At 37.4% G+C, this 23,000-nt stretch overlaps 4 protein-coding genes across 8 annotated transcripts; 1 reads left to right on the forward strand and 3 right to left on the reverse strand.

Annotated features, from left to right (window-relative positions):
- The first annotated feature begins 1,117 nt into the window (after positions 1–1,117).
- Positions 1,118–5,044, forward strand: LOC137721339 (uncharacterized). Its single transcript, XM_068460441.2, has 4 exons — positions 1,118–1,288; positions 2,305–3,374; positions 3,713–4,097; positions 4,546–5,044. The coding sequence occupies exons 2-3, from the start codon at positions 2,330–2,332 to the stop codon at positions 4,087–4,089; spliced, it is 1,422 nt and encodes a 473-aa protein (XP_068316542.2). The 5' UTR covers positions 1,118–1,288; positions 2,305–2,329; the 3' UTR covers positions 4,090–4,097; positions 4,546–5,044.
- Positions 4,884–7,946, reverse strand: LOC137721350 (protein Iojap, chloroplastic). The gene is made up of 5 exons (XM_068460451.2): positions 7,575–7,946; positions 7,139–7,265; positions 6,819–6,957; positions 6,621–6,709; positions 4,884–5,424 (listed from the first exon to the last, which is right to left on the reverse strand). Exons 1-5 carry the CDS (start codon positions 7,905–7,907, stop codon positions 5,303–5,305), a joined length of 810 nt encoding a protein of 269 aa, XP_068316552.2. The 5' UTR covers positions 7,908–7,946; the 3' UTR covers positions 4,884–5,302.
- Positions 7,947–9,397: 1,451 nt separating this feature from the next.
- LOC137721360 (uncharacterized) lies at positions 9,398–15,328 on the reverse strand. 4 transcript variants are annotated; one of them, XM_068460472.2, is made up of 13 exons: positions 14,989–15,328; positions 14,328–14,393; positions 13,798–13,886; positions 13,196–13,242; positions 13,034–13,114; positions 12,780–12,939; positions 12,470–12,689; positions 12,318–12,368; positions 11,630–11,743; positions 10,504–10,567; positions 10,399–10,430; positions 9,992–10,055; positions 9,398–9,795 (listed from the first exon to the last, which is right to left on the reverse strand). In XM_068460472.2, exons 1-12 carry the CDS (start codon positions 15,195–15,197, stop codon positions 9,992–9,994), a joined length of 1,197 nt encoding a protein of 398 aa, XP_068316573.2. In that variant the 5' UTR covers positions 15,198–15,328; the 3' UTR covers positions 9,398–9,795. The 4 variants fall into 4 exon arrangements, with proteins under 4 accessions (XP_068316573.2, XP_068316560.2, XP_088550295.1 ...); XM_068460459.2 differs by having other exon boundaries at positions 12,318–12,371; positions 14,989–15,326; XM_088694169.1 differs by having other exon boundaries at positions 9,398–9,789; positions 14,989–15,297.
- Positions 15,329–16,897: 1,569 nt separating this feature from the next.
- Positions 16,898–22,645, reverse strand: LOC137725564 (protein NARROW LEAF 1). 2 transcript variants are annotated; one of them, XM_088694170.1, is made up of 6 exons: positions 22,426–22,645; positions 19,120–19,627; positions 18,834–18,977; positions 18,498–18,738; positions 17,682–18,182; positions 16,898–17,487 (listed from the first exon to the last, which is right to left on the reverse strand). In XM_088694170.1, exons 2-6 carry the CDS (start codon positions 19,612–19,614, stop codon positions 17,048–17,050), a joined length of 1,821 nt encoding a protein of 606 aa, XP_088550296.1. In that variant the 5' UTR covers positions 19,615–19,627; positions 22,426–22,645; the 3' UTR covers positions 16,898–17,047. The 2 variants fall into 2 exon arrangements, with proteins under 2 accessions (XP_088550296.1, XP_068320392.2); XM_068464291.2 differs by lacking the exon at positions 22,426–22,645 and adding an exon at positions 20,577–20,901.
- Between the last annotated feature and the right edge of the window lie 355 nt (positions 22,646–23,000).

A 23,000-nucleotide genomic window follows, 5' to 3' on the forward strand; every position in this document is an offset into this window, starting at 1 on the left:
CTGGACGATGTGGGATGTTACATAGGAATTGATAAAAAGTATTATGAACTATTTATGAGGCATTTTCATTCTCAAGTGACCAAACATTGTTCATTTTTAAGGCGAAAAAAAAAATCAATGAAGAAAAATTCTAACATATTTTAGTATGTGGCTAGAACAAATTTTCATCAATTGGAACATTTTTGAAACGCTTTAAATGAATTCTGAAAAATTTTACAAAACAACAAAAGTTCTATGAAAATAAGTTTTTTGACGGTGTTGTTGAATTCCCCAAAACAGATTAAAAACCCCAAATAACAATTGTATATAAAAAAAGGGTAATGCTATCTGCACACACCAGCGGAGCTACATTAAGGGCTATCATGGGTTGTAGCCTAGGGAGATTTTGGTAGAAAATAAAATTTTACATGTAATTTTTATGGATTTTCGAATATAGCCTACCATATATTTAGTCACTGATTCGATTTCTCTCGGTTTAATTATATAATATAGTTTACAAACTATCTCTTTTTCTCACATCTTTTTTTCTCATCACTTCTTGTATATGTAGAAGTTTGAATTTGTTTGAATAACGAAAGTTCTTGGTTCACTTTGTGAAAATTTTCTTGAGTTAGCTGATACTGTAAAAAATATAATATCAAGTTTCTTTGTTTATAAATTTAAATCTTTAAACTAGCCCATCCGATGAAAATTTTCTAGCTCCACCACTGTCTACACACTCATTTTTACTTCTCACACATCTTTTCAATATTCGCTCTTTGGATTGAGTAAATTGGAGAAAATCAAGGCCAAATATTAACAAAGGTGTTTGAAAGATAAAAATACACGTGTGAATAACACTAGCTACTTCTTACATAAATTTCTCCAGAATGAGACGCGGAAAGATATGTTCAAGTAGAAGAGATTTTTCAGTGTGACCGGCACACTGGGTGTTATACCTCGTGCCACTATATAAATGTGAGATATGTATGTTAAAACGTTAATAACTCAAAAAATAAAATTTTTCACCACTTATATAAAAACAAATAATTTACCACTCGTGTTCCGTCAGAATGAAAATTTTCTGGAATAGGTGATATGGCTTTCGACAAATCCAAAATTTTCATCTCATCACCAAGTTTTGGTTGCCGCAAGTAAAATCCACCATTAAGGTGTAAAAAAGAAACAGAAAAAAAGGCACTGTGTTGTGTGTTCCTCTCCTCTCTCCCTTTTGTAAAGCCCTAATCTTCCCCTGAATTTAACTTTCTTCTGGGTTGGCTGGCTTCTGCAACATTTTCTACCAATAAAGGTCAGCTCTCTCTCTCTCTCTCTCTCTCTCTCTCTCTCTCTCTGTGTTTGTTTTGAGAATTGGGAATTTCCCGTGTTCTTGAACCATTTCTATATTTATTAGATTAAGTAAAGGAAACAAATTTTTCCAGTTTTTTTTCCACGTTTTGGATTGAATTAGTTGATGGGTAACAATTAATGAAGCTAAATCTGGATTGCAAATTGTTGCCAATTGGTCTTATGGGTTCTTGTCACTTATGATTTGTTTGTTTGAAAACTGGGGAGAAAAGTAATACAATTTTTGAAACAAACCCAACATTTTAACAGTTGCATAAATCTTAATGGAGACAGTAATCGTTCCTCGCTGCATCGAGTGTGTTTAAAGATTTTCAATCTTCTGTATGAGCAAAGACTACCCCGTTTGGACAATATACTTGGAAGAAATATGGTTGCAACGTTGGTTACCGGTGGATGCTGTAGCATGTAGTCTTCATTTTGCAGAACTTTAAGCAATTTTATTTTTTTCGTATCAGACAATCGTTTGACTTTGCCAGACTGCTAGTTTGTGTTGAGTTTAGATGACACTGTGGCAGATTTTGGACATCACTTCAATTTCCTGACTAACGAGATTATTAGATCGAAGTTTAATAAGAAAAGTTTTTGTGTTGGTTGCTCATACTAGTGATTGGAAAAACTTGGTTTATAACTTTATCTATACATAGGTCAAATGTCCCCTTGGCATGCAACGTACCATAGATCTTGCATTTCTAGCGTACATATACGATCAATAGTTGAGCAGCTTGACTTTTTTAAGGACCTTAGGAGAGCCCTTTTTCAATATAAAATGTTCATCTCTGTACACACATATATTTGTATGTATATATTTATGCTTCATATGCTTTCTTTACAATACGTAGATGGTTCAGTTTTTGTGGCTTCAACTTAGGGGTCAAGGTCTGATTGACGAATGATTATGCTGTTTTCAGTTTATTACTTTTGAGTTTGTCAGTGGTAACCTGTGCCTCTCTTCAAAATCAGGTAGCAAGTATACCCAAAGGGTTTCATGGCAGGTAATGGCCTGACATCTCTAGGTCGTGTGAAGCTAACTGATCTGGCACCTGCTGAAGGCCTTCCATCAGATTCTTACAAACTATCTGTTTCGACTTTGTCACAATCACTAGCACTCTATTCTGCTGCCATCATTCAGTTTCCAGTGAGTGATGGGGCTCTTTTGAGGTCGGGTTTAGATTCGGCTCGCCTCTACTTCCACCAGAAATCATCATACCCAGCTGCAGATATGGTTAATAACAATGACCCTCGTGACTGGTGCAAGACTTCCGGTTATAATGCAGATCCTCAATTGTGGCTAGAAACCTATGATTACAGACCTGGACTCACTCCTTTAGAGCCCGACAACACAATGGAATTTCCTCCGGCAGCTTTACCAGATATATTTTCACTGCTTGCAAAGGCAGCTCGAGATATATTGGACGCTATCAGCTTCTATTTGAACTTGAGGAGCTCACCATTTACTGAAGTACTTGATAATGTTCCCTTAAGAAACCGGGAAATATCTTCTTCAGTATTATCTGTCTGTTGTCATGCAAGGCCATCATTTCAGGGGACACAACACCATAGTTTTACGACTCAAGAGGATGGCCAGTTGGTTATGTTTTCTGACCATGAACATCAAGTTGACAAAAGCTTGATATCTCTTGTCAAGTCAGACAAGGCTGGTCTACACATAAAGGACTTTCAGGGTCGTTGGGTTCTTGTGGACGAAGATCTTGGTCCTCAAGAAGCTATTGTTTACCCTGGACTTGCACTCTATCAGGCAACTGCAGGATATGTTAACCCTGCACTGCAGAGAACGGAGACTGCTAATGCACAGAGCAACTTGTTTGGGCGATGTTCTTTGGCTTTTAAACTCATGCCTAAATCCATGACCAATCTTAGTTGTTCAGAGATGAGAGCCGCTGGTCATGGAGTTGAAGCTCAGTTCCAGCTTCCAGTAGCGGTTGATGACTTTATGCAGAGATCTCACCCCACCGATCAACTCTTTAACAGACACAGTTTCCAAAGTTCCAATTTCCATGCAGCACAAGATGGTATGCTGCATTTAATCTTCTTTACCAATTGCCTGCTTGTTACATAATGTAAATTGATTTCATGAATGAAATTTTTTTAATGACAGCTTACTTTAATTAGGATTGGTCTTACTGACTGAAGCACATGCACACACCAAAAATAAGTTCGATGTATAAGCTAAATTAAGTCCAACTCTATTGATAGTAATCGATAAACAAGGATCTTCAATCTAGTTTTATCTTCGAAAATTATCTCCGTCTCTTGAATCCTCTTGATATTGGATTGCACGTGTTTATGTGTATCTCTTAGTGAGAAGCTTTTAACAGCAGGTCCTTGGGTCGATGAAATGCTGGTACAGGATCTATGAAGCCTTTCTTAAGGAGGAGAAAGAGTGAAAGAACCAAACCTCTGCCACCTTCCAAGAGATTACGGGTTGAGGCCCAGAGAGTCCTGAAGGAAAGGGTTCAAGACATTGCAGACAAGAAGGGAATCAAGCTGAGGTTCTGCAGCCTGAAGGAGTGTGAGAATCACATGCAGACACTTGATAGCCCATGTGCCAGTATAAGAACGGAGATTGGGTGGCCACACGGGGTGCCATTTGTTCATCCCCATGATCTCCCCAACAAGGCAAAGATCGGTTTCCTTGAAGCCTATGAACCTGGTTGGACAGCTACTCATGATATGGAGTTAAGTCTAACTGAACCTGGACAGGCTGGCCAGTCAACACTCGGTTAATTGTAACTGTAAGTCCCATTCTAGCAATCAAGTAAAAAAGTTTGTATTTGAATAACCAAGCATCCTTACACGTTATATTCCTCTCTTTAGTTCACTGCTTTGCAGATAATCACATATTATTTCTCTTGGCGTACGCATTATATGTGAAATCATAATACGATATATGCCAGTGAAACATAGTGTCTAAAGATTGTGCTAGGTATAGAAGTTAAATGCTTCTTTCTGTGGTAGAATTAAGAACAGAAAAGTAAACTTTGCCAATGGTGATATTTTTCGTTGCAGGAGTTCCGTGGATATATGTTAATTCTCTGTTGTGTAAATGCAACACAGAATTGGACAATTAGTTGTATTGCAGTTCTTTCCCTGATATAGCTCATTTGGGCTGCATTTCCCTCATCAAAGTTGATGTCTACTATGCGAACTGATATTCGTCCTTTGTTTTTTTCTTTCCTGCAGGAATTGTTTGACTCGACTTGGATGGCCGATAACAGTACTTGTAACTTCCAATACATGGCATCCAGAAGCGTGGTCCAACTTCACGCGATTCTCGTAGGATGACAATCGTGATTCATACTGCCCATACTAAGTTCTCGGTTTGTATAGACGTTTTGAGAAAAGTTGACAAAGCGGACGGCATGCATGTGGAACCTTCATCTGCTACACGTATCATGTCGGGAGCAATAGGATCGGAAAAGCGCTGAACGAAACATGGATAGGAGTGAATTTTGGAAAGATAGTCGCACATTCCATATGGTGTAGGTTTTGATACTGTAATACTACACTTGTAATTCGAATTTCGAAAGCTTTCCAGTGCGAGTTGTAGATTAATAAAGAGAGAGCACCTGATCTTGTTGGCAGATGTTCCTTTAACCAATCTTGTACTCTGTTTTATACAGTGCAACTTATGTTTCACAGTTAATAATACAGACGCCTGATAGTTTTTCATGATTCTAAACATAACCGCGCATGGCCGGTAGACACAAGCCTCAGGTCGTTTGGATGCCCCGAGAAAACAGAAGCGCTCCTTAAAGTTGCATTAGTGTTTACACATTACAACGTGCCCTTTGCATTTTATAACTGGTATTGTCCAGAAACCCTGTTCGGTAACCTTCTGTCACTCTGCAAGTGAGACGGTAGTTCAAGGGTTTTACAGATCTGCAGTAGCCATCCACAGCACTCAGTTTGAATTGTCCGCGTAACTTCAAGGCTTTTCTCAGCCTCGAAATGGTGACTGGTTTTCAAAAGGCAATTTAACGGGTGTAGCATTAGCATAGAATTCTTCCAAGTTGTAGAAAGCTCGCTGTGGTGGAAGAAATATATGAATAACAACATCACCTGAATTAAGACACGAGTGAAGCCTTCTGGGTTAGATCAAGAATTCTTGAATAAGAATTTGTCAGCAAATTTAACAATTTCTAGAAAGACACTGCAACCACACTCTGACGCTTACAACGAATCACCAGACCCCTAATTATTGACCCCATAGCTGTGCAAATATGTCGGAGGACACCAAAATCATGACCAGAAAACAACATTTTCAGGTATCTTATGACTAGCAAAATCAAGTTCCCAACAGACTGATACTACAATACTTCCCAATTTAAAATGTATAACAGCTAGAACCTAACAGAACATGCAGCCATGTCTTGAAAGTTCTAGAACAGTAGACACAATACACAATTAATTCAGTACAGAATGTTATCCCTTTATGCATAGTTATGACCCAAGAAAAAATAAAATAAAAATAAACTTGAGAAGAATGGGGTTGAAATTCACAAAGCAGAGTAACAACAAAGCTTAATTGGGGAAATTGAATATGTTGGTGAGTGCTATGGGCACTGGGACCGTCTTGGCAATAGTCCTCAAAGAGTTAGAGCGTTGATTTAAAAAACCATGTTGCTAGATACAGAGAAAAACAATATAATTCTCAACGACCCCATCCTATTGAACCTCAACAGGTTGATTTATTACAACATAACAATCAAGATATTCTCCTAAAAAAACTAAGTTTAAAACCTTATATGTGTATCATATATATATAGCACTGCTAGCATACCGGTTGACTACCAAAATTAATTCAACATTTGAAGGAAAGTTTTCACAAACTTAACCTAAAATTTCACTTAAGTGCATGCACTCAAAAAATAAAAATTTGACTGGCTAAGAACACTTATTGATAACAAGTTTCATCTAAATAAGTCAAAAGGGTCATATAAGAAAGCTACATGCGGCTTGGTATACTACCATATGGAAATAGTTACTCCCACATCAATCAAACAATATGAATTGTTTCACATTAGCACCGCAATAACAATTTCAAACAGGTACCACATCTCAGTTGCCAAAAACCATGAATGGAGTAGAAAGATACAGTAAATAGGTAAGCAAAATAAAAGCACAAGGTTCATATTATATATTACCCATGGAATCTGCATCAATGTAAATCTAAAATGAGTTCAACATCACATCCCATATTTCCAATTAAGCCATGATTAAAAAATTTCACTACAATGTGAAGGATTAAAACTCACCAAAATCCAACAGGGTCCATGAGTTGGGTTTTGAGTCCCCAGATGAAACTCTTCCATACTTCTCCTCTGCCAGATCTCTTATCCGGGACCTTAATTGCAGCATAAAGATAAAATCAAATATTTCTTCCAAGTCTGCCACACAATTTATCATGCAAATCAATCATAAACATTCAAAAATTTAAAGTTTGAAGCACTTACGCAATTGCATCACTTTGCGGACGAGAAAATGCTGTGGCAATTATGAAAAACCGAGTCCAATACACAAGAGGCTTCACAAATAGGACCTTTATATCTCCTGCTTTTACGTCATTTGCAACGTTGGCCATTGCAACAGCAACTAAATAGATTGCAGGAAATCACTAATCAGCTTCATAAAATAAGCATATTTTGAAGGTCTAGGTTCATAACGCGAGAGATTATAATAATGAAAACTAGAAAGAATCTTCATATCAGTTGCCCGTGTAACATTAAGGCTGAAACAAAGAATCTAGCTCAGATTGCTTATGATATGAGCTTACATGATAAGCTTTCAGCATCATCATCAAGCTCTGTGCTAGGTGACTTCCTGTCATTGCTACTATATACCACCTTTCCATATTTATCAAACAAGTCATCAAACATATCGTCTGTATCTTCGCTTACATTCTGCAATGTGCCATTGATTCAGCTATCATAAGCATTTAAGGTTTAAAACGACAGAACACAAATCACAAAAATTAACAAAAACCCTTACAAGTTTTACTTATTTTCTCATAAAACCACGACTCTATACAAAACAATACAAGAAAAAAAAAACATCATACGAAAAGTTTGAATATTTACAAGACAAGCTTCAAAAAAATAAAAAATAAAAAATTCATAAATATGTTCATTTAGTAGCAGAAATTACACAAAATTCAAAACCCATAACGCTAGTCACATGGATTTGGAAACCCGAAAAATGAAATCACATACCGGAGTGAAACTATCTTCAGCTTCCTTGGCGCGAGCCAAACGCAATCTGGGCAATTCCCTGGACTTCAAATTTAAGTTCTTGCTTCTAGGCGCTTGCCAAAAGCACTTGCAGTGCAAGCACTTATGAGGAAAAATCGTGGTGGGACTTTGACAGAACCTGGGTTGAAGACAACCCAGCTTTTGGAGGTCGTCGGAGAACCGGAATCCAGCACCACCTCCGGCAACAGACAGAGTAATGAGCAACGCCATTTTTGGTGTTTTGGTTTTTGGTACGATTGCAAAGATATTTGAAGATGAGAGAAAATATACGATATCACCGGAAGCAATGGTCATCGAATTATAATGGGTTCCGGGTTTTCGGGTATTTGGACTTGGGCTTGCCACATCATGCCTGGCCCAGTCTCTCTCTCTCTCTCTCTCTCTCTCTCTCTCTCTCTCTCTCTCTCTCTCTCTCTCTCTCTCTCTCTCTCTCTCTCTCTATTTATTTCTTTTTGGTGAATTAGTTTTTCCTTTATTTGTTTACAAAGAAAGTCGGATTTTGCAAGAAATTTGTAGCTAAAGCGATTAAGTTGCTCTTATGGAACCAAGGTCGAAAAGATTGAGAAAATCAATCAATCACAACCACAATTTACGGATTCCTTCGAAGTTAAGGATCGGTAATCCTTTTCAGAAATCAAACTGACTCAGTCTTATGCATAGAAATACTTGCTTTCCATAGGAGTTGCATGCTAGATTAGTCACCTATCTCGCACAAAAGGTCCTAGGTTCATTTCTCCCTCTCTCGCTCTCGTTTGTATCACAAGAAAAAGAAAAAAGAAACCAGATTTTTTTAAGAGAAAAAGTTTTTGATCACAAAGTCTTGTGGAGGTAAATTTGGCGTTTTGCGTCCCTTGGTGATAACTATTTTTCTCTGTCAACCACCACCATCCTATTTCCAGGACTTGCCAGTTTTATAACCATTCTACAAAACTGAACGAACACTACAAGAAGCAAAAATTCTTAAGTGCTTCAGAGTAAGGGTGGGCAAACAGGTCCAGAATCTACGAGTCGGGGCTGGTTCGGGTCGGGTACAAATTTATCAAACAAAAATAATCTGTGGTTTGAGTCGGGTCCAGAATCTGTGAGTCGGGGCTGATGCGAGTCGGGGCTTATTTTTTGGATCTGAGTCTTGAATTCTTGTATGAATAAGATAGGACTTTGAGTGTGCAGCATTCTTACAAACAAAAATAATTTGTGTTTGGATGTTATTTTCACACACCAGTCCAAAATTTAAAAAAGAAAAAAGAAAAAAAGGGTTTGGACCCGTAGGCCCACTTCAAATGGGCCGGGTTAGATCCAGTTTCCCAAATCAAAATTCGTATACCCATCCGGTCCCGTCCCATTGCATTTTAAAACAAGTCCAGTCCGATTCCTCTAAATTTAGGCCTGGCCCCGCCCATGCCCTCCCCTACTCCGGATCAACAAGAAAGTTCCCTACAAGGAGACTTGGTGCAGAGTTGCAAACCAACACATCTTCCAAGATTTTTAAGAGCTTATTGAAAAGCAGGTTTAAACCGAAGCAAAAATTCTCTTCCGGTTGATACAAAAGAACAATGCCCTTGGTAATTACTATTGGCAGAGAAGTGAATAAATTTTTGTCCAATTTCGAAAATTCTATAGTGCTTCAGAGTATTATATAATCCATATTCTTTAACCTTTAGATCATGGTCATCGTATTTTTGACAAAGGATCTAACAAGGTGAAAGAATCCGACAATCCGATTTTTGTTGGGGTAGAACTTTAGAGAATTTAACCATACAACTCAATTCATGACACCACCTGGCTAAAAAGAAAACCATATCATAAACTTGTTTCACAATAGATTAACCAAATGTGCAATTCAGCGGCATCCTTCCTTCCCACAGCGTGGATACAGTCATGGAATTAAAAAAGCAAATCACCGAAACGAGTTTTAAAAGCTCAAAATAACACAACTTGATTCTGTCTACTCATAAGCGATGCAAATGGTAATATCAACTCCGAGAATATCCGTCACTCTTGAGAATTTTGTGCTACGCACTCATGACAACAAAGTAAATGCAGGAGGGGAAGGGACAGAAAGAGGAAAGGAGCGGGGGGGAGAGGACGGAGATGCAGGTGTTACCTATGGCCTACGCGGAAGGTGAACTGCTACTGCTTCCCTTAAAGACCTTCATAAAGTGCCCGCCATCAGAACCTAAAGCTAAATAGGCAAATAACAAAGCGTCAAAAACCAAACAATCCACCTAACCCGCCAAAAATCATGAGTAATCTTGTATAAGCTACTGCATAAGAACAAGTATGAACTCTAAATAACATTAGCCCAATCGTGTTCCAATACGATTAGATATAATATTTATCAACAAAACCACTAAAAAATCCAAGAGAGAGAGTATTACCTATGGCTTACGAGGGGGTGAACTGCTGGTGCTGCTCTTGCTACTGCTTCTTCCCCTCAAAGGCCTAAATAAAACACCCTCCCACATCAGAACAAGCTAAAATCAAGTACCAAGCAAACACAGTCCACGGAAACATGAGAATTTTTTAACCTACTACACAAGTACTAAGCCCAAGTTTTGGATCTCAATTAGGTGTTTAATATGCGACTAATAAACACATATGCTGTGAACTTGTAGAAAAATGATCATACATAAAACTGATTATGAAAAAGACATACATAATACAACCGAAAGGATAATTGCAGATGAAAACAAAGTTATACAAATGTGAGAGCTAAAACAGATACAAACGGGCCTGGAATAAAATTCATTCAGATCAAAGTTAAAACTAAAAATTAAAAAATTACCTTCTCGGACTGCGAGAGATTCTTCGGGGTGCCTGTTATAGTGCAAAGAGTTAATCCATATAAGGGATCCCAGAAGCCAAGTTATGTAAACTGATAAAAACATACCTTTCGTGGACTAGGTGATCCAGATGACGATGACCTCCCACGTCTAGTAGCTGGTCCTCGACCTCTGTTGAATACAAGCAACAAAGTAGGTATAAGGCATATTAGCAAGCATACTATTCCTTCAAATAAAATGACAATATAAGAACTTTGAAAGGTATATTTTGGCAATATGCAGAGTAGGAACCAAGAATTCAAAAAAATAGGTCCTAGAAGATAGTACCACCATATCACTTGGAGGGGAAAAAAACTTCGGCAGGTTTAAGTAGTGAGATGTATGCAAACATATATTCCACCACATACAGTGTTTTAAAAAACGCAGGCGCGCCTAGGCGGCTACAGAGGCCGGGAGGGGGTGAAAACGCCTCTACCCAGTGGGAGTAGGCAAAAACTCTCCTAGACGTGGTCGAGGCACGCCCCAGCACTCTGAGGCGGCCGAAATCCTTGCTTGAAATTTTCTGGGGACCCCTTGAAGTCGAAGGCTGGGCCTCCGAGGCTCTACCCTCTGGTTTTTTTTTTTTTTTTTTTTTTTTTTTTTCAGTTGCAGTGGCAGCGTATTCACGAAGGAGACAACCGTGAATAAGAAAAAGGATTTATTTTTAAATCGTTTTGGGCCAAGTTTTTTTAAATGACTTGGCCCAAAACGACGTCGTTTTGGCCAAGTCTATTTTTCTTATTAACCCACAGCAGTCCCCGTTTTTTTAATGACCCACAGCAGTCCCCCATTTTTTTTAATAATCTACAGCCGTACCCAATTATTCAGGTCCCGCAAGGCTTCGCCTCACGCCTCAAGGCTTTTGCCTAGGCGAGGCTATCCATGAAATGCCTCAACTATGCCTTCGCCTTTTAAAACATTCCAACATAAGAACATTCTGTGTACAACACACCATACGAACACATATACAATCATAATGATTCTTGTCCCACCCAAAAGCTAGACTACAACACATGAGTTCAATCAAACCTTATTTTCAAAAAATATGAATAAACATCACAAACTCCAAACTCAATGCACTCGTCAATGCAATTCCATCCAACTTCAATGAATCGAGAACATGAAAAATCAAGAAACGTGATCCACTTCAAGCATAAAGCAAAAGACTTCTTCAGACATGGATATAGATGTTACCTCCGCGGCGAGATTGACCTTGAACGGGATCGACCAGGCCTACGAATGGGAGAACGGGTACGCCTACGAATTGGAGACCTTCTGGGAGGACTACGAAACCGTCTAGGAGGTGAACTGAAGAATTAAATTCGCATATAAGATTAAACCAAAATATAAATTCAAAGTAACTCAACCGAAAGGAAAAAAAATAGCTTAACAGACTCATATTTGTAAGCACATTTGGTAGTAACATCAACCTTTTGCTGCAATACATGACTAAACACCGAGATATTATTAAAAATGGTGCACGAAGTTGCATGTAAATTCTGTGATAATACCATTGGTCTATAGGATGCATCCTACTTATCAAAACACACTTAAGCCCTTTGAATCGTCTCTGTTATGCATTATTGATCAAGAAATTAATAGCCTGACTTCATTTTTCTTTGCAGGATTTACATGCACAGTACTTATATATCATGAGACCGCAAGAATAAGCACATATACACAGAAATTAGACAACTCTCCAAGGTGATAAAGATTCACTAAACTGTTGGAAGAACATGCAAAACCAGTAAAATCAACCACGAGTAGTACGAGATCTCTTTCAATTCCACAGAAATTCATGGTCTATGAAAAATCCATATATTGACTTATTTTTTAAGCGCAAGATTTGTGAAGAATCTTAGGCAAAAAAATAGATATTTACCGGCGCCTTGGAGGTCCTGGAGAGCGTCTACGAATGGGACTGCCTCGTATCCTTCTTGGAGAGGTCATATTCAAGTATATGATTAGTCAACACCGTTAAAATAACTCAAACAATTTAGCATGAAAAAATGCAAAATTGCTTCAATATAATACCTAACAGGGGAACGTCGCCTTGGTGGCGGCGATCCAGAACGACCTCTGGGTGGAGATGCAAGCCTTTTCCTTGGAGGTGAACCACCATGGCGGTAGGGACGAGCAGGCGAGGCAGCACGACGACGTGGTGGAGAATCTAATGGTCGTCTTGGAGATTCACCTCTTCGACCGACAGGTGATCTCCTCCGTGGTGAGGGAACACCTCTCCGACGAGGAGAAGCTGATATCATTAAGTAAAAGATAGATCACTAACATAGTAGAAAAAATACATATGATACCATAAAAAGAATAAAATATAGAAAGATTATACCTTCCCTCGGTCGCCTTGGTGCATCTTTGTCAGCACTGGCACCATCAGTTTTCACAGCATCTCTCTTTGGAGCAGTGGCAACAGGCTTAGGAGGAGAAGACACCTTCTGACGTTGAGGTAATGTAAACTTTGCTCGAACGACATTACCATCGATTTGAGCCTGAAATAAGGAAATTCAACACATCATATTCCAAAAATGTTAGGTCTTAAAAGTTATAGGAACTATTATACTCCCACACTTTGAGAAAACTTACGCCGTCCATGTATAATTGTGCTTTTTCAGCATCTGCTCGTGTTTTGAACTCAACATATCCAAATCCTTTTGGAAGATTAACCTGCAGAAGAAGGCACTTTTAACATACATGTTGCACAGAAAGATACTTCAAAGTCAAGAATTAAATCTAGCATGCACTTACAGTACGATCCATTGCCAGCTCCACATTGACAACTTCCCCAAAGTTACCTACAAAGTAATACAAAACGTAATGAGACACACTGTCTGTGACTTAGTTTATCTGGACATTAGCAAAGAAACAATACACGAGCCAATGATGTAAGCAATTCTCATACATATGGTTATAAATCTGAGTTTAGGATCGGTGCTACAAAGCACAAGACACATGCAATTGCCTAAATGTGAAGTCATTACTAGTTGCTTTAAAAGTTACATGGAATTGATCCTTGTACAATTTTGCATAAATACAACAAAAAAACCAAAACAATGAAACTTTAAAAGAATATAAGTTCAAATCATAAGTTAATTCAAATTTTCCCAGAAGCTGATATGAAAATCTTATAGAGAAGAGTATGATCTAAAAATATACGTTGGACTCCTTCGTAAAGATTTTTAAGTTGTTGCACTATAGGCTATTATGTAAATAAAGATTTGTATGGGGAGTTAGCTTAGGATCAACTCCTCTGGAATTAGGTATCCCAACTCCTCTGGAATTAGGTATCCCAACACAATCTCATAATGCAAAAAGAAGTAAAATATTATAGATACAAAACAAAACCATACAGAATATTTCTCGTAAATGGCCTTCATGCACATTCCTCGTAAGCGCATCAATGTGAAGAACAAGTGACTGATGAACTGGAGAAGCTTTCCTGAAATGTGACATATTATCAGATGAAAGATGTGCAATATAATTTAGGGGGTTAAGAAAGCAAAACGTAGTGGATCTACTCCAGAGAAAACTATCAAGTCCAGCAAGAACGCAATATCTATAAGACTCTGTGTAGCAAGTTGAAAATAAAGTTTCTAAGAGAAAACTCATATCCAAATGTCAATTGCAGTAAAAAAAGGGAAAAAAATATCTACACCAACATAATTTAAGCTAATAATTTTTGGCTTACCAAAAATAAATCACATAACAGGATGCTGTCAATGCTCATAGAATGCATATGTGCATGAACAGTCACTTGAACCAATCAAAGTCTACTTCAAATTAACTAACAAGTTCTACTTCTCAATGTACCCTAAAAAAATTAAAAAGTACAAAAACCACTAAAAAAACCCCACAAATTCAAAGAAAAAACTATCAATACCTTGGGGGCGGTGACGCCTTTTTAGATTGTGGTGGTGGAGAACGACCTCGTCTTGCAACTTCAGGACTGAAAAACAAATCAGTTTAATTAACAATAAAGCAATAGTTTTTTTATGAAAACCTGAATTAACGGATTCCATAATCACATTAAAGCACAACAACAACAAAAAACAAAATAAAGAAAAGCGAAGATGCATGGTTTAGAATCTAAACTATGCATAAAAAGTTATACGTTCGACTGCTCTAACCTCATCAATTAATCCACTCATAACCGTAGTTTAAGTTGTTCCAACTTTAATACTTCATCATTCCTACTTAGGTAAAAGCCATACTTTTCAATGTGCTGATTGCTTAATGTCGATTGGCAAATTTTCCCACTGACCGATATGAATGTTGAATCAATATTCTTTATATTCAAATTCAAATTTTGTACTTAGCTTACTGCTGATATATAGCATTCACCAATGTTTTTAAGGTGAGGCTTGTTTCTTTTTATGATGATTGTGGTTTTGGTTGTTAGGCATTCCATTCAAATTTAGTGACTTTAATCGTATAAATTGTTTAATATTCCTTAACGAATTTATACCGGACTTTCTAAGCAACCAAACAGCAGATACAAAACCCTAGAGTGTCAAATTAGGATCGGGAAACGAAAATCGAACCTTTTTTTGGAGGCAGGGGGACTTCGGCTGCGAGAGCTGCCGCTCCGGGACGGAGAGGAGGAAGAGGTGAAGGACCTGGAGCGAGATCGGGAGCGAGAACGCGAGCTGGAGAGGGAGTCGGAGCCTGAGTAGGAGCGGGAACGGGACCGGGAGGATGAGCCGGACACGGAGCCAGATGGCGAGCGACGGGCTCGGGTTGGCTTCGCCATGGCGGAGAGAGAGACGAAACCCTAGATAAACCCCGCTCTGGAAAAGTGGGCACAGAGATAAGGGAGAGAGACAGGGAGAAGGTGGTTTTTTATGTTATGTTTGGCGATTTTTTTAAATAGCTAATTAAATTAAATATTAGAATTCCCGATTTTCTCTATCATTTATATTGAACATGTGTGTCTTTTTAAAATTTAATTAAAGTTCTTTAATCAATAATCACATCTATTATTTAAAATTAAAATAATTTTTGAATTTATCATTTTATCTACATGATGCACTTTTCCTTATTTAGTATGAATTTTAGTAATTAAACTATATTTTCTCTTCTTCCAAATATGTTTTTTTTATGCAAACATTTAATATTATTTCTTTTTTCAAATGGTTTTTTCTTTTTCAAATAGTTGGTGATCAACATAAAAGCTCCGTATAATTTTTTCAATTTTTTTGTGAAATTATATTTTTTTGCTGTTTTTTTAAGTATAATTGTTGACGAATTATTATTAGGTACAATATATTACGTATATATATTATCTACGGGTATGTTTGAATTTACAAAAATCATTAATTGGTACATTTGATTTGATACATATTGTTAATATTGGTACATTATTTTTATTTTGGTATTTTGTGCACATTGTGTATTGGTACGTTTATACTATTCTCAATCCTATTTTCTCTTAACATACTGAAATAAAAACTCATTTTGGTACGTTTGATTTTGGGGGATTTAAAATTATTTTAAACTATTTTGGAAAGAAAATATCTTCAATCGTAGATAATTATTGCTAAATTGTAGCATTATTGTGAAAATAAATTGAATATAACCAACCTTTTTTTTTTTTTACAATTATCTCTAACGGAGGAGAGTGTAATCAAAATGTTAGATTATAGGAAATTTGTTACAATATAATATGCATATAGCACCAAAATTATGACAAAAAAAAAAAGTTTAATCAAATCACTAAAAAACATGAATGTTTGATCTAAAAAATTCAAATTTGAGGCGCCTATATCAAATGATTCCTAAATTTTAACAATACAATAAGTTACTAATTAATACTACGGTCCAGTGAGACTCAGATTTTCACATAATGACTAACGAGAGTCATAAATGGTAATATAACGATGACGAACAAACACAACTGGGTAGATAGCAACAAACTCCTTTTGATGGTAGTAAAATGCGTGTGCGACGTGTGATTGATAGATCATCTTTGCAAAATTCAATTCATCCGAAATTATTTGCCTATTTAATTGTCACGATGAATGTCGATGTTTCTTAAAACATAATGCCGTCAATTTTTTTGAATTCAATTAGTTATCTCAAATATTGTCGATTTGCCTAATATTTTGCAAGAATGATCTAAGAAGTGCAACTTGAAAAATATGCAATTTGGATTGTTAAAATTCAATGTTGGGATCCCACCACTAATCACCTTTTTTTTTTTTTTAACCTTCCCTTAAAGGTTATGATGTATTGATAGGATCATTTTCTTGGAGAACCGAGAATCATTTTAAATTCAAAATTAAATATAAATAATTTTTAACAAAAACTGCACGATATACGATGAACCGTCATAATCACATGATTTCCAAGAAAATGATCCGACGAAAACCCTTTCATGTATTGATAAACCTCATAGAAATTGGAGTGCTTATTTTCTTGGTTTTTTTGGTAAACCTCAAGGAACACTAGTTGTGCATAGTAATTATCTTCAACTATTAGCTAGGAGAAATAAACAGTACAAGAAATGTTAACTTGGATTGTAGCTCACTTCAACATAATTCTCTCGAAATAGTGTTCCTATCGCGCAAAACGGGTTGGTTCCCCCAAGCTTAAGCTAGTAGTCTAGTTCATTTTTGGTTCTCCGGCGCTGGTTGAAGCATCTGAACGTCTTCTCTTGGCCTCATTGTCCCCCAACTGCAGCGAAAAACAAATATCTTCGTCGCAGCCATTCCTTAGCGATGAGAGATTCTCAGAAACTGTTCTATCGATCTGATTCTTTTTATGTAGTGGGGAGCCTCTGATGAAGCTTGGTATAAACTGATGTTCGACACTGGGGACTGCCTTGATCCCATCTTCCAGATGAAACTCTGTTTCCGCTAAGGAAGGATTCCTGGGTGGGCTGCTGGGTTCAACTTCTAAAGGAAGATGCTGAATTTGAAGACCCAGTGACTCAAACTTCTCCTCAGATGTTTCTTTTCGAAGCATCGCATCTGGAGGGGAAGAGTCGCCAACAGTGGATCCAATTACTGTTGCTGAAGCAGTCCTTTGTTCTTGTACAGCCACTGCAGGGAACATATACACAAATTTGTAATTAATTCACGTAACAATCTATGAAATTATATGCAAAGAAAATGAGCGAAGCAATCAGAGATACATGCAGACGAACTACAATTAAAAAGCTGAAGATAGATAAATGCAGTGCATTAACCATGGGGGGAAGGAAACCAGCAAAAAGGGCAATTTCCGAAGCACAAACCTCTAAGCCCTTCATCAGTTGTAATGATGTCAAGTTCAAGGAGCTTCAGAAGACGTCCGAGATCAACTCCGCTTGTCCAATTCTCAGGAGGTTGACCAATTTTTAATTTAAGTCGTCCTCGGTTAGCAGTACCACCCCATATGATCCCAATTGGTCGTGGCTTCTCACTATTCACACCTTTGAGTACTATCAGGCTCCCGCTGTCTCCTTCGAGGTCAAATGTTTGTTGGTTCTCACCAACCACAAGAAAATCAGTTAAGAAGCATATGCCTTTCTCGTCATTGTACTCAAGAGCATAGGCCAACACAGTTCCAGCAGTCAAACCAGAACTTCTTCCAACCTTCATCACCTGCTTTCCAATAAGGGTACTAATCGGAGACTGCAAGTCAATAATCTTAACATTGCCAATCTCCCCTACTCCTTTCATGGATGTAATAACAGTACACATGTCAAAATCATCAGCAAAAGGAATGAATGCCCCATCTGCTCTCACAAACGTCTCTGTAATAACAAAAAATCAGGATGAATAAGTGTTTCTCTTCCTTCTCCCTTTCCTTCATTCTTTAAAAAAAAAAAAAAGTTACATCTGTATTAAGTATTGTGCTTGTAATCTTTACATTTAAACTGTCAACTTCTTTACTATAGCTTGCTTAACTTAGCTAAGTACATATCCACTTGGAACTTGACAGAACGGTCAAAGAAACAAAGTCAAGCTACTCAAATTTGGATTGATGAGCACTCTTGAGAGAAATTTTTATTAAATCCATCTCTAAAAGCAATGTAAGTTACATTACCAACTTTTAAAATCGTATTTACCTGGGTTAATTCCGGCAAAGATGCCATACCAAAGCTCATCTGTGATAAATGAGGTAGCTCTCTCCACCGCACCAAGATATACCCCAGGTCCAAGCGAAGGAGGCAGGGGATGAAACATCTTCTGATTTGGGTAATCCAAGTCAACCGCAACATGCCGATTTGTGAGAAAACCAACTTGTTGGTTGCCTGTTTGGCTCCTTACTATAGCACCCAATGTTCCATATGTTTCTTGGCTTGCCACCTGAACACCAGCAAATGAAACAGTACTTACCAGCATTCAGATTTACCAGATAATACTATGAAAAATAACTAGCTCGGGAGGTAACTTAACAATACCTGAGAACCTGAGCCAATGCACGGATCACCTCCACGCAAATCATCTACAATTTCTGTGTACAATTGTTCTTTGGGAGCTGGCTCGGGTGCACCAAAATATGAGAATTCCACAACATCCACATCGCACCATATACCTCCAGGTCCCTGATTAAAGTAAAAAGAGTTATTTTAACTAAACTTCGAAACACAAGTAAATTCAGATGGAATGGGCATCAATAACCCAAAACAAACTTGATGACTACAAAATGAACGAAAAATCGAACCATTCTTATCATTCTTTCCTGACCTCTAGGGCAGTGGGTAAACACTGTATTGGGCTGAGCCATTTCTTGTGAACTTTTCTTGAAACAAAGACAAGAATAGCTGGTATGTCAGTTAACACACCCCGTCGAATACGAAACCCAATTGCTGTTCCAAGACTATAACATCGCAAAATCTTGCTGTGAAATGCCCTAATAGTCATCAGTTCAAGCAATGTAGTCGCTTGCTGCCCCTTCGGCAACTGGCCAAGAATTTCAGGAAGGAGCCCCTTCTGTAGATTAGTGAAATAGTTTGCCCTCTCTTCAGCAGTATCATTCAATCGGCTTGAGGTAGGCCACGAGAAGTAAGCAGCGTTAGTCTCACAATGCTGTCCAGCTGATGCAAAGGGTTGAAGTGTTGGTGGACTTAACGAAGGCAAATTAGAATGACTGCAACAGTTTCTCTCAAGATCCAAAGCTGACTCATCTGACAGTGTTGAACCAGAACAACGCATTCTCATATTAAATCTGCTCCGCTCCATCTTTTCGGTTTGCCTAACACGATAACAGAATGAAAAAAAAAAAAATGGAGGGACAGTACTAAGGTAACAATACTCTAACTCACAAAAATGAACGGAAAAACAGGAGATTTTAGGTTGCAAACACAATATGCTAAACTTCTCGACAGAAATTCACGCAAGACAATATTATAACCGTATTAGACATGACGGAGATTGGGTGGACCATGCAATCCCAAAATGTGAGTAGAGACTGCAGAGTGAAGATATGCCTCAAAATAAGACGTGCCCCAAAAGACAAACGGATTATTAAACATCCTCCTACAGTTACAGCAGGGTTAAGTTTTCAACATTACATATAATTATGATGTTTTCCACTACGCGTACAAGAAACGCATGCTATAAGCCCCGAAACAACTTTAAAAGCATCATCCGACTTTTAAGCACCACCCAACGCGGAGATTAATACGAAAAAAAAAACTCCTAAAATCAAGTGATGAGATTTAACAAAGAAATGATAATCATTGCCAATCATGTCTTGTTTCCTAGTAAGTGGAAGAAATGAAGAGAAAATTGATGTATCTTCTGCTTCCTAGCTCCAAAAAAACATATCAAACTAAGATTCACTTCGACATTCGCTGTTTAACTCAAAGGAATATGAAATATAAAAGCTTTCCAACCAGCAGAACCTTGCTTAAAGACTGCTGCTTCATGACCAAAATGTTCCAATTTTACACAAGGGTTAGAAAAACTTGTTTCGAATTGATGTTCAACGGATACCAAAAAGCTAATCACACAGGCAACATACAAGAAGCAATTCATCAAGCTTATGCAATCACAGAAGAAACAGCAAACCCAGCAGAAACCCAAAAAGCAAACTTCTTTTTTCAGACAAGAGAACCACTACAATCACTAACCACCACTAAACACAACAACTTGAACAAAAACTCAAAACAAATAAATTGAGTTAAAAGAAGAGAGCTCACTGATCAGCAATGGCGGAGCTGCCGCAGAACACAAAAATATTATGTGGGTTCTTCTTGCAGGAATCTCAACACCTCAAGAGAAACCAACCCAGGTAGCAATTCAACCGTATTGGAGCAAGAATCGGCTAAAAAGCTTGTGGGATTGGCAGTTTGCTTGTCAGCAGCAGAGTGGTTGCTGCTGCCATAAAAGGTCATTAAAACCCATAAATTCAAAGCTTAGTAAAGTTAATTGCTTGTGCGCTTATTTTAATGAGCGTTTACCCTTTTTTTATGGGGAAGAGAGAGAGAGGATGGTGGAGGGGGCCTTTTGCTAAGGACAAGAATTGTCTGCCATTCCATTTTCGATGCCCTTCCGTGCTTTCTTGTTTTGTGTGGTCACGGTTAAGTCACATTAATATTTTATATTATTTTTTTATAGAGATAATAGACACAAATGAATAGTAATATAAAATATTAACATGATTTAACGTGACCACACAAACAAAAGGGCATGGGAGGACACCGAAAATGAAAGGACAGATAATCCTTGTCCTTTTGCTAATACTTGGTGGGTCTTGAAGGCTTGAAGTTGTCTGATTTGTATTGGCTTTGGCTCCTTTAACTTGAATACTCTCTAGTTGGGAAGATAAAAAAATTTTAAAAATTAAAAAAAAAAAAAAAATTGAAGTACCCTATCCGTACGTAGGTCATCACATCTGTATCGGCAGAGGAGAATCAAATACAGAACAGAGAGATGACATTTTTAACCGTTCTCGAGATACAAGCTCGTACATGTATGTATCCGTACGTAGATCATCACATTTGTATTGGAGGAGGAGGAGAACTGAATACAGAATATCGTTATATAAAATACAATTTTGTTTCACATTTGTCGAAGAAAGAAAGTATTTCCGAGGGGTTCTGGCTTTCTTCTGTTTGTTACTTCCAAGAGTAAAATTCTAGCGTAGATATAACATAAATTCATACCGCTAATTTGATACGATATACATGAATTTATAATACTACGTAGCAAAGTTACGATTAAGCAAAAATTTCTCCCAAACATGTTGGTTTTCATTTTAAAAATTTAGTCCAATTCGTTGAAAACCGATCAAATTGTTCACAATATATTGTCGTCGCGCAACAATTTAAATCGAGCAAGGAGTCGATTCTTTATCAACATGTCTTAGAGGCTCCTTGCCTACATTTACAAATCAATTTTTTTAAACGGCAAACTGTTGTTGGCACTCCCGAATATTCATTGTGCATTACACTTTAAGAGCAGTTTATCCTTTGCATGCAAAAACGACCATTTAGGAGTGCCAGCAACAACTCCCTTAAAAAGGTGATATACACAGTAGAAAATAAGTTCAAAGAACTCACACGAAATTTCAGTTTTATACACATTGCAAAAATTCATAGTTTCAATTCACAGCAATCTGAAGCAGTGCATGTCAATTTGAGTGGAAACTGCAAATAATCAGGGAATAGTTGTCTGCAAATAATAAATCATCGTCACAAAATCAAAGTCAAGGCTTGAACCACAAGAGAGCAACTTCATTAACCACAAAACATAAACTTGCTGATTTTCATACAAGAACTGGGTAGTAAATATGCAGAATGATCCAAGTAGAAACGAACTCACTCATTCAAACACAATCGCTAGTTAACGTTTTAAAGTCTACAACTTTATTACTTCATTTCTTTATCAGGAACTAAAACAAATTAAAAAACTTAATAATCAGAGAAATTAAACTTAGTTTGAGATGAACCCAATTTCACAGAGGGTATAAGAAAGATTATTCACCAAAAAAAAAAAAAAGAGAAAATTTGGCATAAAAAGGAGTAGCAGGAAGAATGTGATAAATACCCAGAAAATAAGACAAGGGTTTTTCTGCAAATCCAGCGACAGCGACAGCGACACTCTCTCTCTCTCTCTCTCTCTCTCTCTGGGGTTCCTCTTCTATCGGATCAGCACCGGGAAGAGCGATCCCTTCTCCTGCTCTGATAAAAAATGAAGCGGCTTTGGGCGCCGTCTCCGAGGAAGAAACGACGGAAAGGAGCTCTGGGCTCTGCGCAAAATATTTGGAGAATTATGTCCTTTTTAATTTTATTGAATATGTATTCAAAATTCAAACCTGAAAATCAAGAATTAAAGTTGCGCCTAAAATTATTTTATTTAATTTTTCGTTAATTTATCACTCGTATTTTATACACTTTCAAAGATAAATTGACAATTTATAACGAGTTTAAGACATAATATTCTTAAATTCAAAAATTTATCGAGTTATCCTTGAAGGATAAATTCGCAATCTATATGCAATCGTGAGAGTTTATTGGCGGAAAAGTAATTATTACCCGTGTTACGCGCAAATCACTTGACTTGAATTCACAAAAAATCAAACATACTTGGAGACTAATAGGTAATAGCCCACAATTAATAAG

Source organism: Pyrus communis, chromosome 5 (genome assembly GCF_041283825.1).
Source record: "Pyrus communis isolate YQ-2024b chromosome 5, ASM4128382v1, whole genome shotgun sequence".
Lineage (NCBI taxonomy): Eukaryota > Viridiplantae > Streptophyta > Magnoliopsida > Rosales > Rosaceae > Pyrus > Pyrus communis.